This window comes from Diadema antillarum, unplaced genomic scaffold (genome assembly GCF_040938485.1).
Source record: "Diadema antillarum isolate AM-2024a unplaced genomic scaffold, OU_Dant_1.0 seq00000853_RagTag, whole genome shotgun sequence".
Classification (NCBI taxonomy): Eukaryota; Metazoa; Echinodermata; class Echinoidea; order Diadematoida; family Diadematidae; genus Diadema; species Diadema antillarum.
In genome coordinates, this window is record NW_027271724.1 from 45372 (window position 1) to 61975 (window position 16604).

General features: G+C 39.1%; 1 protein-coding gene across 1 annotated transcript in view; it reads right to left on the reverse strand.

Annotated features, from left to right (window-relative positions):
• Positions 1-758: 758 nt before the first annotated feature.
• LOC139740398 (dynein axonemal heavy chain 2-like) overlaps positions 759-16604 on the reverse strand; it is an 80909-nt gene continuing 65063 nt past the window's right edge. The window contains exons 69-82 of the mRNA XM_071650991.1: positions 15731-15733; positions 12519-12619; positions 11678-11792; positions 10948-11038; positions 10080-10205; positions 9161-9352; positions 7866-8057; positions 6440-6624; positions 4878-5100; positions 4292-4408; positions 3498-3647; positions 2702-2878; positions 1636-1861; positions 759-913 (exon numbers count right to left, since the gene is read on the reverse strand). Of these exons, the coding sequence (XP_071507092.1) occupies positions 759-913; positions 1636-1861; positions 2702-2878; positions 3498-3647; positions 4292-4408; positions 4878-5100; positions 6440-6624; positions 7866-8057; positions 9161-9352; positions 10080-10205; positions 10948-11038; positions 11678-11792; positions 12519-12619; positions 15731-15733 (2053 nt within the window). The remainder of the gene's footprint in view (positions 914-1635; positions 1862-2701; positions 2879-3497; positions 3648-4291; positions 4409-4877; positions 5101-6439; positions 6625-7865; positions 8058-9160; positions 9353-10079; positions 10206-10947; positions 11039-11677; positions 11793-12518; positions 12620-15730; positions 15734-16604) is intronic.

Here is a 16604-nt window from a genome sequence, read left to right on the forward strand (position 1 = left end):
TCAGGCACTGTGCATCATGAAGCACACTGATACAGAAGTACATGTGAAAAAAACATATCATTTCAAGACACCTGCAAGTATTTTGCCCAGGTAAAAACTGTAGAGCAACAGCAAAGAACATCAAACGTTTACCACTTATTGGTAAGAAAGGCTTTTAAATCTCACGACCAGATTAGCTCCAATTTGTGTTTTCACAGAATATGGAAGTTCTCTTTCTTTAACATTTCAAGCTCTGGCCTGCCTTTCTTGCATTTCTGCTACAGTATTCAAAATTACATTAGATGCTGGTGATATGAGCAGAATGATGCTACTGAACATTAGTTTTGACTATATATATTCGTAAATATATATATTTCTTTCTATCTCCCTCAGTTTTGTCTTCCGAGACAGCACTGCACTGCACAGCACCTAAGCAGGAATGTAATAATCTGGATGATGAATGCAACTCTCCACTTCAGAAATGTAGGAATCTCAAACTTGAAGATAGGAAAATAGGAATACATTATAAACATCATACATGAAATAATGCCAATTGTTTTGACTGACGTCTGTGCGGACTCTTAAGATAAAGAGAAAGCTGTATTATCTCATCCTACACTTAGTACAGCTTGGTCTTTTGTCATCATGAACACCTGTTCTGATCAGAATGAGAATAGAGAACAAAAACAAATAGGCCTAAGTCCCAGATCTGGCAAAGTTATTGACAGCATGTTTTACGAGGCTCGCCTGCCACATCATCCAGATGTGCCAAGCATGGCCTAGTAGTCCAAACTCATTAGGAGAGCCGTGCCCCTCTTGGTCCAGTGGTCGGTCGGGAAGGCACCTGTCTTGAGGTCAACCGCTACGACGTACGATGCGCGGCCCGTTGAGCCGCTTCGGTTGGGGTAGTAGTAGCAGGGGCAGGAGTAGTTTCCTGGGTGGTTGGTAAGAAAGAAACAAAAGTTTGTAAGGAATTGCGAATAATGCTACAAACATCATAAAGCCTTCTTTGCACAACAGCTGTATACAATCATGAGCACTTCAACCAGCACCCAAAATGAAATATTGAGTATAGCCTGTTCTAGACTTGCTCTATCTAGTTCTTCGTCTCTTTTTTTCAAGGTCGACAGAGCTCAACTTTATGTAAGTGCATAGTCAACCATCTCTACATTCATCTTTGCTGCTCTTCTTGTTTTCCGAATATTTTAAGTGTTTGGAAGAGATCTTTGAAGACTGCATGTACACTAGTCATAAATCGCACATCTAATAATCTGAGGATACTTCAGGAGTGTTTTCTAAAAAGTTCTCTTCAATCATCCAATCTCTATCCAACTTCTCTGCTCCTAGCTCCCCAACGACTTAGACAGGATGTTAGATTGGAAGATGATATGTGACATTGTTTAAATTGTCGCACCCATGTAATTAATTTGATTTAAATTTGATTTGAGAAGCAAGATAAATATGAACGAATGAACGCATGAACATATCAAAACACTGACTTGACAGATATTCAAGATATTTCGTGAACAGAACTGAGCTCTCATTTAAATGCTATGAATGGACAAAGTGATTAACTTTGTGGATGTTTTTGTGTTTTCAGCTGTTTGTTTGTTTGTGTTTGTTTTTTCGCTTGAAACGAGACATCACTGGACCCACCTTTGCCACTCTTCTTCTTGTTCTCCACAGGCTTGAAGTGGATGGTAGGGATAGGACAGACCAGCTGCATTGGGTTGGCTTCCACCAGACAGGCGTTCTTCTTGTCCCAGCCCGCCCCCTCCAGGAAGAGCCCCTTGATCCACACCCCGTCCTTGGGCGGGTCCACGATATTGTTGTCGTCCACCGTGGAGACCACAAACTCCCACGACAAAGAGTCAACGGAGATCTGTATGCGCAGAGACGGGACGACAGGAAGCAGTACACAGGAGAGATGTAGAGAAACAAACAGGCATTAAGTTAGAAAAATATAGAATACAACATTGTGCATATTGTCGCTGGGGTGACAAGACCTTGTACCTCAAATTTTGGTGAAAATTACTGTTTTGGATGAATGGTCAGATAATCAGTTCAATGCTGTCCTGTACAAATCCTAGCCGTCTTGCCCCCAAAATGAGGCCACCACGGCGTGTCAAAGGAAAGGCTCTCCCATTTGATATAGTGCTTTGGCTGCCATGTTTTTATTTTTTTATTCATTTATTTATTTATCTATTTTTGCTCTCTGAACATTTGACAATTTGTAGATATGAGGTCTTGTTGCCCCAGCACAATATGTAATAATATAACATCATGCTTATGCAAAGATGTAACATTAACTTATTTCTGTTGTTTACAAGCTAACCTCTTCATGACTCTAGGCTGCTACCAAGATAAGAAATCACTTAGAATGTGTCTCCTGCACTTTTTTAAAATTAGTCCTAGTGACTTTTCTTCTTTTAATTACAGATTAACACATAACAGGCATTTTGAAATGTAATGATTTGTATCATTTTATGAAATGATGCAGGATAACACTTTGCGATTTTTCCTTAATGTAATGTGTCGATGTGTATGAGTATAGTGTGAACTTTATGAAAACTGCAGATATGAAATATAAAAGATAATCAAAATCATGATGTGAACACATTGTTACAATAGCAATTTAGTTCAATATCAAGTCAGACCAGGGTGTGACTGGAATAGTGCTACGGACGTATATATAATGCATCAATCACTCAACCACACTCACATTATTCTGCCTGGCTGAAGTCTGAAGGACGGCCGTCAAGAAGCCTGTAGGGAAGGTGAATGCAGACATCCAGAAGATGACCGGAGGGTGGGCTGTGCTGGCCCACTTCTCGAACTGGTCCACCCTCATCAGGAGGTCACGGGTCCAAGATCCCAGCTGCTTGTTGGACGGGTACGCCTAAAGGGAAAACCAGCAAAGGCAGAATTCACATTATCAGTCTCATGCAAAAGCTAGTTTTGCATAAGAATACTTTTATTTGTAACTGCACCTTGAAATGGTCAGTGTCTCAAAGTCCTAAAGCAATGAATCATATGCTAGAACAAATTTCACTCCAAGGTTTAACGTCCTGAAAGAGAAGTCAGTGCACACTTACACTGATGTGATTATACTATTAAAAGCATCTGCACAATCACCCTTCTGTATGATACATCATTCATATGGCCCACCACTTTATTCAAACATCCCTTGGAATATAACTTTTTTTTTTTTTTTTGGGGGGGGGGGGTTCAGCAGATAAATATTTTCAAAATTCATCACAACATGACATCTAAAATAAAAATCATACTATCCACAATCATCCTGATAATCATCTAATCAACATCCTCATACATCATAAACCCTGTTATCATCATTTCAGCAATCTCTTCATTATGCACCGACAAGCATCACCTTCAACATCATTTTCATCATCATCATCATCATCATCATCTTCATCGTTGTCATCATCGTCATCATCATCATCATCACTATTACCATAGCAACCACTATGGATGCTGCATGCATCACTTGCACTCACCTTCTCCCAGACAGGAGGTACCCTGGCATCATAGATGCAGTTGAAGATCTCCTCAAGGTCGCTGGACATCACCACCAGACCCTTGATGCCCTTGTCCAGATCCACAAGAGATGACCGGATGGCCCTCAGCAGGTTGTTGTATCGCTGGATCTGTTGGCGGTGTGGGAATAAGGGACAGAAAATTGGCACTGCGGTTTGAGAGAATGGGTAGGGGTCACATGTGATGAGAGGTGCTTGAAGTCATGAAGATTCTCGGTTTATGTCTTTGTCTTATAAACAGAAAGCTTTTCTTTGTCTTCTATTCTATTGTCACTTTTCTCTGACATATATTACAGATACATGTAATAGCATCATTCTAGAAGCCCTGCTTAAAGGTGACAATGTAGTCACCTGGAGATGAAATTGGAATGGCATTGATGATTACATTGAAGATTAGTCCTAAGTAAGTTCGGACAGCATCTATTTGAAATGCATGCGTGAGCAAATCAGGTTAAGTGTACACACTTCATCTCTTATCTTCTGAAATCTTTCCTGCTTACATGAATGAGAATGCTACATGCTCTCTTCTGAGAATCGGCATTCAGCATAACTTATATCATTACTGTTTCTGTAACTTTCTTTCTTTTCTTTTCTAGTAAAAACTGCAAACATAATAACATAAACCTCTAGAGCAACAAAGGAAAACCTGTCCTGCAAAATTAAGAATGTTTGAGCAATTAAGAGGGCAGCATTTAGCAGCTCTACCCAGTAACTTCTCTCATACACGACCTTTCACCCATAACCTTTGAACCTACCTCTTGCAGCAGGACGACATTAAGGGGTGAGGGGTCATCTTTGAGGATCTTGGCCGTGCCATCGTAGTCGATGTCCGCTGGTATCTTCTCCAACACGTCCGCTGCCAACTTCAACACCTGGAATTGCACAAAAATATTTATGTACAGACGATAGTTTCAATAGATCAGCAGCCCACGAAGAGTTCTTTCCGTGCCTTGCGGTGATTGATACATTTTGTCTTCCACAGAAGGCTTTAAAAGCTTGACCCACGTCATGGCAATGCAGCATAGCTGCATTCAGTTTACTCTTTATGCTCTTAAGAATATTTCTGCTAAACCTCTCAACAGTCAGTTTGTCACCCTCCAATGTTTTTCTCACATACTATAAAACAAGACACTTTTGCATGCATGAGACTGCCATCAACTTCGTGAAGACCTTTCATGTCTGTCATTTTGCCCCTTTCAAAGATTATGCTAGTATCAAAAGCTTTAGGACCCTTTAAATAAATCTAATTCTACTAGCCCATTACTATTGGATACTCAGTTTTCAGCAACTTTTTTTTTTTGGAAAAAAAAAGAAAGAAAGAAAAGAAAAAGGAAGTATTACCTTTGACTCCTTGCTCTCTCCCTGTTTGACGGAGACCTGAGGCTGTAGTGATAGAAGGGTGTCAAACAGTGTCCTGGTCTCGGTGATCTGGCTGGCGATGTCTGCATTGGGGTGCTGGCCAAAGACCTCTGGGTGGTCGACGCCCGGCAACATGCTGATGTACTCCTTGTAGGTCTGGAGAGGGCCGTCCTTGGGGATGTAGTAGGTCTGGAGACTGGACAATCTGGGGGGGGGGGGGGGGGGGGAGGGACACAGGGTTGAAGGTGATAGAAAAGAGAACATGACTTTTTTTTGCTTTCAAAGTGTAAGCTTGCCATGAGTTGGCTGATTGATTTGTGAGAATGTACATGAAAGTAGAAATGCCAGAACAAGAAACCAAAATATGATTGAAATTGAATTTGGTATGGTGATTTAGCTTGCTGTGTCTGGATGTGCAAGAACAGACTGATATTGATTATACATTAATCAGAGTCACAAATATTGTTATCTATAGTGTCAAACTTAGGAACACTTCACAAGCAAAGCCAATGAGATTCCCAAAGTCTAAAGAAACCAGGGTCACGTGACTAAGATTAGAATTTATCTAGTTATGATCAAGATTTCATTTAAAGTTCTTAGCACTGCTTTGAGCAAGATTTTTGTGTATTCTAGAAACACAAATATATGTTCACTTTACTGAACAAAATACTCAATTTTTGTCGAGTCATAAATAAGATATCAGCTGGCAGGACATACATGGTCCTTTGGTGGGTTTAAATGAAATCTTTAAAAGCATCTGCATCATTTCTTGGAAGAACCAATAAAAAACTAGAAATGTCGCTATGGCGACTGGTATGCCTCCGCCATAATGCATGGTCCTCCTAGGGAAATAGTGAAATTTTGAGGAGTTGACCATGACCTTTCACCCACGACCCCTAAATTCCCTCAATGATCCCTGCCAGTCAATGTACCAAGTTCCATGAAGATACCTTGAACCATTTGCGAGATATGGAGAAAAAAAGTTAAATTTTAATGTATTTCACCTGACCTTTGACCTTTTACCTCATGACCTGAAACTCTCTGGAGAATCTTTATTTTGTAGTACATGTATACACTAAGTTTCAGAAAAATGCCTTCAGGAATTGCATAGATATGGAGAAAAATAGTGAAATATTGAGTATTTGACCTTGAACTTTTGCTCTTTGACCTCTTGCCGATTTCATTCAAAAACTACTTATTTAATTGGCCCATCAAATGTCATCCTTGGACCAAGTTTGGTAAAATTTGCTTCATCCAGTCTTGAATTATTGCATAAACAGATAAATTTTACGATTTGACCTTGACTTTTGACCTCAGGCCGATTTCACTAAAAAACTAATCAAGTAATTGCCCCATCATACTTTACACCAGGACCAAGTTTGGTAAAATTCCACTCAATATTACTCAAGTTATCATGTAAACAAATGCGGACAGACGTACGTACGTACGGACGGACAACCCGAAAACATAATGCCTCCGGCACCCTTCGGGTGGAGGCATAAAAAGTGTTGAAATTACTTGAAGAAGGACGCTGTCAAACTTACTTGAAGAAAGACACTGTCAGTGCACTCTCACTGAAGTACTCGTTGATGTACGTCATCAGGAGTCGCCGATCCCAGTCGTCAGTCACGTGACCTCCGTAGTTGACCCCGGCGATGAGATACTTGAGGGCGTCCCACGGTGTCTCGTCATACTCGTCAAGGTAGATGCTCAGGAGATTCTCAGAAACCTGTACAAGGCAAGCACATTGTGATATTTTAAGTTGGTGTGATTGAGGTGCTAGCTGAAAAACAGCCTTTGCAACATGTCTGCAATATACATCATCATACTAAGTGTGTTTACTCCCTGCTTCTTGAGTGTCTTCTGTCCTGTTTGTTGGCACTCATGGGATACTAGCTGCATTCACACCTACAAAACAGCGAGTTAGCGAGAGCGCTCCGAAATTCGAGTTTTTTTCTGCAACCGTTCAAACGTACTTGACCCTTGACACTGTCACTGCAGGGCAAATTAGCGCACAATTCAGAAATAAGAGCAAGGTTTCTCGGGTTTAGCATCATGCTGTTGATCATGCTAATTTGTGGGTTTTTTGTGTCCACACATGCAAAAATCTTGAGTTTGCTAGGGGGTTACAAAGCTAATTTGTGTACATGGAAAACCCCTATTACTAACTTGGGGAAACATGAAAAATCAGAACCATACGTTTTTGCACTTCCGGCAAACAATTACACCCTTACAGGTGATTCATTTTTAAACCATGGTTTCAATCTTCAATATGATTTCAATTCAACTAACAATCCAGAATCACTAATGGCAAGAGAATGCCTGATATAGAAGCACAATTTTTATCACAGTCCAGGGGCGGCATTCTGAAATCCTTCCTAGGAAGACATTTCTTCCTAAGTCAGGATTTTTTCCTAAGTGGTATTCTGAAAATCTTCGTAAGTTTCTTCCTAAGTAGACATAGGAAGAAACTTAGGAAGGGGGCGGGAATATGCAAATTTCTAACTTAGGAAGAAGTTGGTATTCTAGAATGCACTTAGGAAAGAATTTTAGGAAAATATTTAGGAAAGCCCCACCCTACGTTGTTAAGAATAGCAAACTGCAAGCATCTTGATAGGCGCGCTTGTCAGTCATTGCGCGCACATGTACTTTGATGCCCGAAATGAGCGTGAGAAAGGGAACATGCCGGCCACTCGTGTATTTGACCCTACGTCATAGTAATATGCGATTGTCATTGGTTAGTTCCTTATGATACGGCATTTCGTATTGGCTTAGGAAAGGACGTGGGCGGGGATAAGGATGGCCTAATTTGCATTAAGAAGTGCCTAGGAAGATATTTCAGAATACCAATTTTGTCTTTCCTAGGCACTTCCTAAGTTTCTGACTTAGGAAGAAACTTAGGAAGATTTTCAGAATACCACCCCAGGTCTGTACTGCACTGAGGACTGAAGAAAGATATGCAATAATCACCTCAAAATCGGAGTCATTGAAGCCGTACATGATGTTCCATCCCAGCATGCGGAACTTCTTTCTCTCCAGGAGCACAGAGTGGAAGAAGCAGAGGGCAAAGAGAAGCTTCTTGTACTTGTCCTGTTTGTGGCAGCGGCTGAACTGCTGCTCCGTGACCAGGTGGTACAGACGCTTCAGGTTTGCCTTCATTCCCTGCAGGCATTGGAGCAAAAGAAAAAAAGAAGTGAAGTTTAATCAATAAGGTAAGTGCCAAAATGTGTCTCGCCCATTCGCGTAGAAGAAATTAATGTTTTTCTAACTCCCGGAAGTTCACTGACCCCGCCTATGACCTTTAACCTTGTGGTGACCTTCAACTCCCCAAGGGACATTTACCAGCCAAGATTGGTCACAAACAAACATATGGATCAAAAGTTATGAGCAATAATTGAAATGTGCCTTAAAAACTTAACATTGGGCCCTAAAAGTTTGTTGATCCCTGTCTGTGACCTTTGACCTTGTGATGAACTTCAACTCCCCAAGGGACATCTTCCATCAAAGTTTGGTCACAAACGGACATAGAGATCAAAGTTATGAGCCATAATCGAAATGCGCTGTAAAAACTTAACAATGGGCCCTAAAAGTTTGTTTACTCCTGTCTGTGACCTTTGACCTTGTGATGACCTTCAATTCCCAAAGGGACATCTACCACATTATAAGTTTGGTCACAAACAGACATATGGTTCAAAAGTTTTGAGCAATAACCAAAACGCGCCGTAAGAACTTAACATTGGACCCTAAAAGTTTGTTGACCCGTCTGTGACCTTTGACCTTGTAGTGACCTTTGACTGCTACTGGTTACCTTTCCTGTTCTCTTCTCTTGCCACTCATGTGTAACAAGTCATTGCATTATATTTTGTTCTAATTACTGATATTACTTTTTTTTTCTGTCACAATTTGATTTTTGTTATCAAAATGTACTCTATGTCAATCCAAATCATTTTGATTGTCATTTCTGTTGCATTTTAATAGTTTTTATTATTATCATTATCATTATTGTACCTGTTATTCTTTGTTTTTTATTCAGTTTTGTAAATTCACATGCACTGCTTTGCTGAAAAGCAGCTTCAAAGCTTATAGCAGGCTGTTTACTATGTTGAATAAAATCAAAATCAAAATCAAAATCAAATCAAATGATTTTTATGAATCTAACAAATCATTTCATATCACAATTATATATCAACTTCATGTCATACTAGTCTCCAAAATAAGCCTGGGAGGAGTTCGCCTCCATCACACGGTGTAGCTAGGCAATGTACCTTGGGGGGCTCCGTGGTCATCTTGATGCCAGCCTGGAGGATGGAGATGGGGAACTCTGGGTTGGGGCTGCTGCTGAGCCACAGGCGGAAGTCTGGGTGGGGCTCCTCTATCTGCAGCTGCTCCACCAGTTTGTCCAGCTGGGGCATCCAGCTCAGGGACAAGTGGCAGTTGGCAAGGAACACCCAGTTACCCTGGGGGGGGGGGGGGGGGGGGGGGAACAAAAGAAAGAGGAGGAGGTGGAGACGGTAGGAGGGGAGGAGATGAAGAGTCACTAAGTACTCTTTGTATTGATCAGGCAGTATGAACTGTCACATAATTTTAATAGAAAGTAAATGTTCAGAGCGGCACATTTATTTGGACAACTAAGCTATCCCTTTAAATCAATCTCACTGTTAAACAACTTGTTATGGCAGAGTCTCGTGGGAATCATACTAGTAAATACAAGACTGCATCTTTATCCCTGACAAGTCATTGTGGATGACAGTGATAATACAGAAAGATATTCAAGACTGAAGTACTGACGAGTAACTAACAAATAATTCCAGGTGTCAAACCTTTTTTTTTTTTTTAAAAACATGCTGAATGGAGAATAATGTGAGAGCAAGTTTGAAATAGGTATCCTATCTATGGTGGGTGTGACCTTAATAAGAGCACAAAAAGAGCTACCATGACTCCAGCATCCTGATGAGATGTACAGAATCAAATACTTGATAAAGAATAGATCTGAATATGAGTACAGGTAAAAACAATATTCCTCATAATTTTACACAGCTTGCAGCAGTATTCACAGCCACCAGTTGAAAATAAGACATGCCCCTTGCTGGCACACGGGATGCACTCTGCACGAGGGATGCGATCCGATACCGGTATCGTTGCTAGGCAACAAACACACACACACACATACACAGGCACACTCACCTCTCTGACTCCCTCTTTAATCATCCTGGTGGCAATGGGTGCCTGGCCCTGACCCAGGGAGAGGGCGTGGAACCTCTGGCTCATGTCGCTCTGCTCAGCCAGCTGCAGCAGCATGCTGGTGGGGTCCTGTGTGTACACACAAGGCACACCCAATCAAGACATCATTGGAACTTTTCATTTGTGGGTTAACATACAATACAAAATATACCCTTTTGTTTATCTGTCACCAAAGACGATATACATTTGACAATAGCTGTCACACTTGTAAAATTGTTGAGTGAGAAAGTGAGGTTATGCAGAAAAGCAGAAATGTTTGTTTTAAGACAAAAACTAATCAAAACATGATTAAAAATATTTCACCATGGTAATCTAAGCAAAGAAAAACCAAAAGAATTGAAACATTTCTTGTAATACCCCTTCCTCCCCTTAAAAGAGAAGGCAAGTGAAAAATATAAATTCACGGCTGTAACTTTGACATTACATGTCTTGTCTAAAATGTCAAAATGGCAGATACAGACACAGATTTTATATTTAAGTGATGTCAGGTGACTAATCTTTGGGAGAAGTTAATGTTTCGTGAGCTTAGTGGAATTAAAGTCTTCAGAATTCTGAGTCAAAGTGGAAAATGAGCAACAATCAATAAAATCTGAACAGCTACAGAAAAACCAAGATTATTCATAGTACCAGTACTTCTCACACCTTTAACATGTGTCAAATGAAAGATGGGAAATATAAAGTACACCTACAATATACAAATTGTACATATATACCATAAGTATGGCATACAGCCATGCATCCGACATTTCGTATCGATCATTGCACATAAGAAAGTATGGAGGCTGGAGGAGAAGAGACTAGTGTTTCTTACCACTCCAGGAGACAGAACAAAGATGAGAGGCGTTCTGGTGCTGGAGTCGTCTAGTACGGCCTTCATGTCTAACACAGGGGGCTCGACGAACCTGTCAAATAGATTCATGGGAAGTCAGTGAGTCACAGGATTGTAGTCAATCCATGGGGACAACACGCACGGACAATGTTGACAGCACTTTTATTTTTATTTTCGGGTATAATTATTCATTTTCAATTTCAATTTCAATTTTATTTTTTTATTTCTTGATGGAAAATATGTGAAGTAAAGCAAAATATGATAATACGTAATGTCCAGCTTGATTATACAAGAAAAACAAAGACAAACTTAGTACATGGCTACAAAGTACATATGTACCTGTCTGTGAGAGTTTTAGGTTCAGCCTGTCCACCAAAAAAAAAAAAAAAAAAAAATGAGAATGGAGAGACTTCCATGTAACAACCATAAAAAAAAAAATACAAATTCTCCCCCCCCCCCAAAAAAAAACAACAATATGATTTTCATTGCCAGAACTATGCTGCTCTGTAATCCTACTGAAAACAAGAGCAAATTTAAGATTTCATAAATCAAAAAAAGAAGAAGCTGTCAGTGAGTAGGGCCTACCAGGGTTGCTTGCTCCGACATTATCAACACCCACAGACAAACACAAAATAATCCGTCTGGTAATATTTTTTAGGTCAAAACTGACACATGCAATCATGATTATCTAGGTTAATTCTTGCCCTCTTACTTGGAGCCGAGGTTGTTGACGATGAAGGAGGTGGAGCAGAAGGAGACCCGGTCCGGTCTCAGGGAGCGAACGATAAGCATCCGTTGAAGCTCATTGCAGGCATTGTCCCACTCACCTGGGGGATGTACAGAAAGAAGGATGCAAATGAAATGTCTCCATGGTAACCCCTCCTCACTCCAACATCACAAGAGATGCCATTCTGATTATGTAAGACTACTAACTCTATAAATTTATTGGTTCTTATCGAAAAGAGAGAGAGGAATGCAATGAACTGTTTCTACGGTAACCCCTCCTCACTCCAACATTACAAGAGATGCCATTCTAATTATGTAAGATTACTAACTCTATGAATTTATTGGTCCTTATCTAATGTCATAGAGACCCATCTAAATCAACAACCATGAAAATGTTACACGGACTATCAAGCTCTACAAGGAAATGTCCACATTCATGAGTCACTAACTGGTGCCTTAACTTCTAACACAGAATTATTCCTTCACATATCATCAAATTTAAACATCAATAAAATAGGAAACTAATCCAAAATTGCAAAATTTACAATTTACATGAGAAATAAATGATATTCCTCTTGAGATGAGAGAAAGATACTTAAAAAAAAATACTTCAAATGTTCAGAAGTACAGAAAATTTAGATGGCAAGTAAAACAAATGATAAAACAAATGATAGAACAATGATGACACAAAAAGATAAAACAAATGATAAAACAGATGATATAAGCATACACAGATACACACAAAATGTATGAGTTCAAAAAAAAAATGGCAGGGATAATCAAACAAATGAATTGATTAGTATCCCGGGGATAGATTCGGTACACACCTGGGAGAGGAGCAACCTCTGGCTCTGAGCTGGTGTACCAGACGTGCCAGTCTCTGGGGTACTGTTCAAAGGACTGGACCACGCCATGGAAGTTGGCAAGTCTGTAACGGAAGGGATAAGAAGAAAGTCGTGAACTCTGGTCTCACATATGGCTACACTGGTATTAGCATTATTGATATGATTGCCCAGAGTGATCAAATCATGTGTAGGGGAATTTGCGTGTGATCTGATGCGGCTTCTAGTAGCGTCATTGTATGAAAAACTTATTAATTCTTCAGATCTTACTCTCTATGTGAGGCTCTTACCAGCTATATGTGACAACAATTTATGGACATGAAACAAAAATTAATAATGTGATGTAATGTTTAGAATGTCACTCTTACAACACTATGACATTGCCTTAATTACTGTCAATAACTCCATCAATGTCGGTACTTTATCCTATCCAATATTGCTCAAATCATCATTACGTTCTTGAAGTGAATGAGAGCATATTTCCATTTTCTGAAGTTTCATCGACAGCATGCATCACAATAACAGTGAAAATGCATTTAACGTGGTCCTATCATACAGGTGCAATCCATCGAGTGGGGAGGGGAATGTGCTCTGCTAGCTACTGGGATTCTAAGGTCACAATTTGTGTTGACATTTTCATATTTTACTAGTACTACATGTACTACACCAGTGAAAACAAACGTACAAACATATCAGTGAATATTTTCAGAAGTCTTGATCTATAAAACCTGCTATAACAACTTGGCCCCCACTCTTCTGTTATTTTACACGTCTTACAAAACTGTTAATACATTCTTATGTGTTATACTTTTTTTTTTCAACAGGTAACTCATCAACACACAGGGTAATAAGAACTGCACATTGTAGCAGTTATTCTTATTTCTGAGTGATCATGATTTAAAAATTCTTGAGTATATTTGTGTGCATTAGAATGGTAATTTGTCTACGAACGTCTACAGCATCGATTCTAAATCTTTGAACAAATCCATATGTGAAATAATCCATTTGAGTGCATGCAAGCATTTCAATCTTATTTATTTTTCAAATGACAAAATTCAGGGAAAATGAAGTAATTTGGCTAAATAGTGAATTTTTCACATTCCACCTGAAGTATACTTTGATCTAGACCAAATAAAAATAATTTCCAATGTTGCATGCTTCTGAACTAATTGCTTCTTAGGGAACTACTTGTGAAACTTGATTTTTCATCGGTAATACGGTCCTCTCTGTCACTTAATGCAAGCTAACAGGGATTAAAACAATGTCTCAACGCAATCAAACAACAATACAAACACAATATTATGGTGCAGTGAATATAAAACAACAATATAGTGCATATACACATCAAGCATCTGAATTGCGGTACAAATGTGATGAAAAGACCCCCAAAAATTAAGAATAAAAATCTGACGTGAATTACACACAGTTAGTACATTATCATCATACCACACTCTCTTTGATATATCCTACAGATGCCTAGAATAGACACGGTATTGTTGCAATTTTTACGTTTGTCTTGAAATGACTTGTTACACCGTGAAAACAATACACTAAGTAAGTGATTGCTATTGGCAGTCTTATCACAACAGATAATTATCATGCATCTGGATGGATTGGAAAATGTACTTAAAAAAATACCTCAGCCATTACAAGTACTTTGTAATCTGCCGTAAAATCCAACGCATCAATTTTGTTACTGCACAAAGCACAACGTAATTTCGACTTTGTATGAAACCACTGCCGATGAAACTAATATGATCACAGTGCCCATGTGACTGACCTATCATGGACCCCTGTGGTTGTAACCTACATGTATTTGACATCACATTTCACCCATGCAGAATACACAACTTCATATTGTCACATGGAACACTTTTTGCTGTGTGACAACCCCTTCTCCTGCTCCCCCCCCCCCCAAAAAAAAAAAAAAAAAAATATGTGCACATTTCTATTCCATAGTTGAAAATAATGTGAGAGATTCTAAAACACTTCATGACTTTGTCCTTTTGTGCATGAAAACAAATGAGGCTATTTCTATTTTCTCATTAGTCAACTGACTGCAGTATGGTCCAAATTCATGGAAAGTTGACACAAATATGCTCTTTGTGCAGAGTATGCTAGTTCTCCAGTTCCCTATTTTTCAAATGATGCAGTTGATTCAAACTTTACTGAATTTTTTACATGAGCATATATTTATTTGTCAATACACACAATGGAACCTCGTTATAGAGAGGTTGGATACAGCAAAACCCAATTTCTGTATAACAAACTGAGTTTGCTTGTCCCAACTCTTTTTGTTTCTTTGTTTTTGTATCCTGATAAGGTGAGATACTTGAACCCCATTTTATCAAAAAATATAATTGATTATGAATTTCCTTAGCACACAGGCTGCCATAGACTTATGATAGAAATCAACTATATAATCAATTATAACTCTTCATAAAACAGGGCCCCGATGTAGCAAGGAAATAGCAATCGTTCTTAGGTTCTCCTTATACTGAGGTTCCCCTGTATCAGAAACATCTTTACATGAATCCAAGGAAAAATTTAACACAACAAATGTGCAAACTAGTGGTGAACCTGTGACCCGTACAAGAAGGGGGGAAAAATATCTACGGCACAGACACAGGTGAGTATCAGGAAAACTAGTTTGTGTGAAACAAAAGGCTTCACGAGGGAATATCACAACATGACCTGCCACCAAGAACTTGTGACAGTGACCAGTCTTACCAGAGAGCCTTCAGTCCCAAGAATACTTACTTACTGTGTGGTGGGTGAATGAAATGATGGATGAAGCAAAAAATATATACAATGGCAGGTGACATGAATGAATGAATAGATGGATGGATGGATGGATGGATGGATGGATTGAGGAGAGATGGAGAGATGGAGAGGTGGAAAGATGGAAGGATAGATGGACATTAGTTCATGATAATAAAGTATCCAGGATCCAGGAAATGGGAAAAGGAAGATGTGGGTCCACCTCAGTGATTAATGCCCTGTATCCCCACACAGGTGGCTGACATGCCAATGGAGACAGTAGCCATGGCAACCATTCAGCACGGTGGTGGGGTTACAGGTTCAATCACTTTGGCATAAATGTGAAAACAATGTCACATGTGGATACCAAAGGGGGAACATTTCCAGGCCACTGTTTTCCTCTAATCGTTGTTAAACATTGGTCTATTTTATATTACTTACTCTTTTTTTTTGAATTGTCATTTAGGAGTCAATGTAGATCAGCTCTTCTGAGCTGTGCTGTAGCATCAAGCTAGAGTAAACGTTATTGCTTATCAGTTTGGCATACTTTTTGTTGAAGACTGGAAAGAGCAGTTTGGGAGCTTTTATTTCCCATTCATTCCCTCGAAGTGTAAATTCATAACATCAGTTCCAAATATTGTGTTGTAAAAATAAGAAGAAGTCTCCTTAAAGTTTTATGTTTGTAAAGATATAAAGATCTCGAGACGGTTTGAGTTACTCTTAAATAAAAAAAAAATGTTTGATACAAAATATAAACAGCCTAACTATCCTTTGACAAACTTATAAAGACTGTCATTAGAAAAAAAAATATGATGATATCCAGAATTATGAACAAGAGCTTAGGACTTCATATATGCAGAATTCAGATGCAAGAAATATTACTGACAAAACTAGCCAGGAAAATGTTCCACCCCTGCAGATGTATCCTGTGACATTGGTTGGTCATGGAGACTGCTGCCCCATAAACATTATGAACAGTGCCATCCCCCATATATAGATGATTGTGTATATGATCATGGTAAACTGCAAGCTGATGATCGTGAGGGTGGAATGAATGGATTCACTTCGATTTGTCTCTATCTCTCATGACTGTTTACCTCCTGGTGGCCAGATAGACATGGTAGTTAAGTAGCAAGAAATATTATGTCATTGCCATTATCACAAGTAAAATGTTTCCATGCATATATAAATGTTATGCCAAGCAGACATAAACAAAGAAACAATGTTTTCAATTGTATAAACAGAAGTGATTGCCAAATACCAAAAATGCATTTATGCACATAAATTAAATAGTTGTACAAAACACCTTCA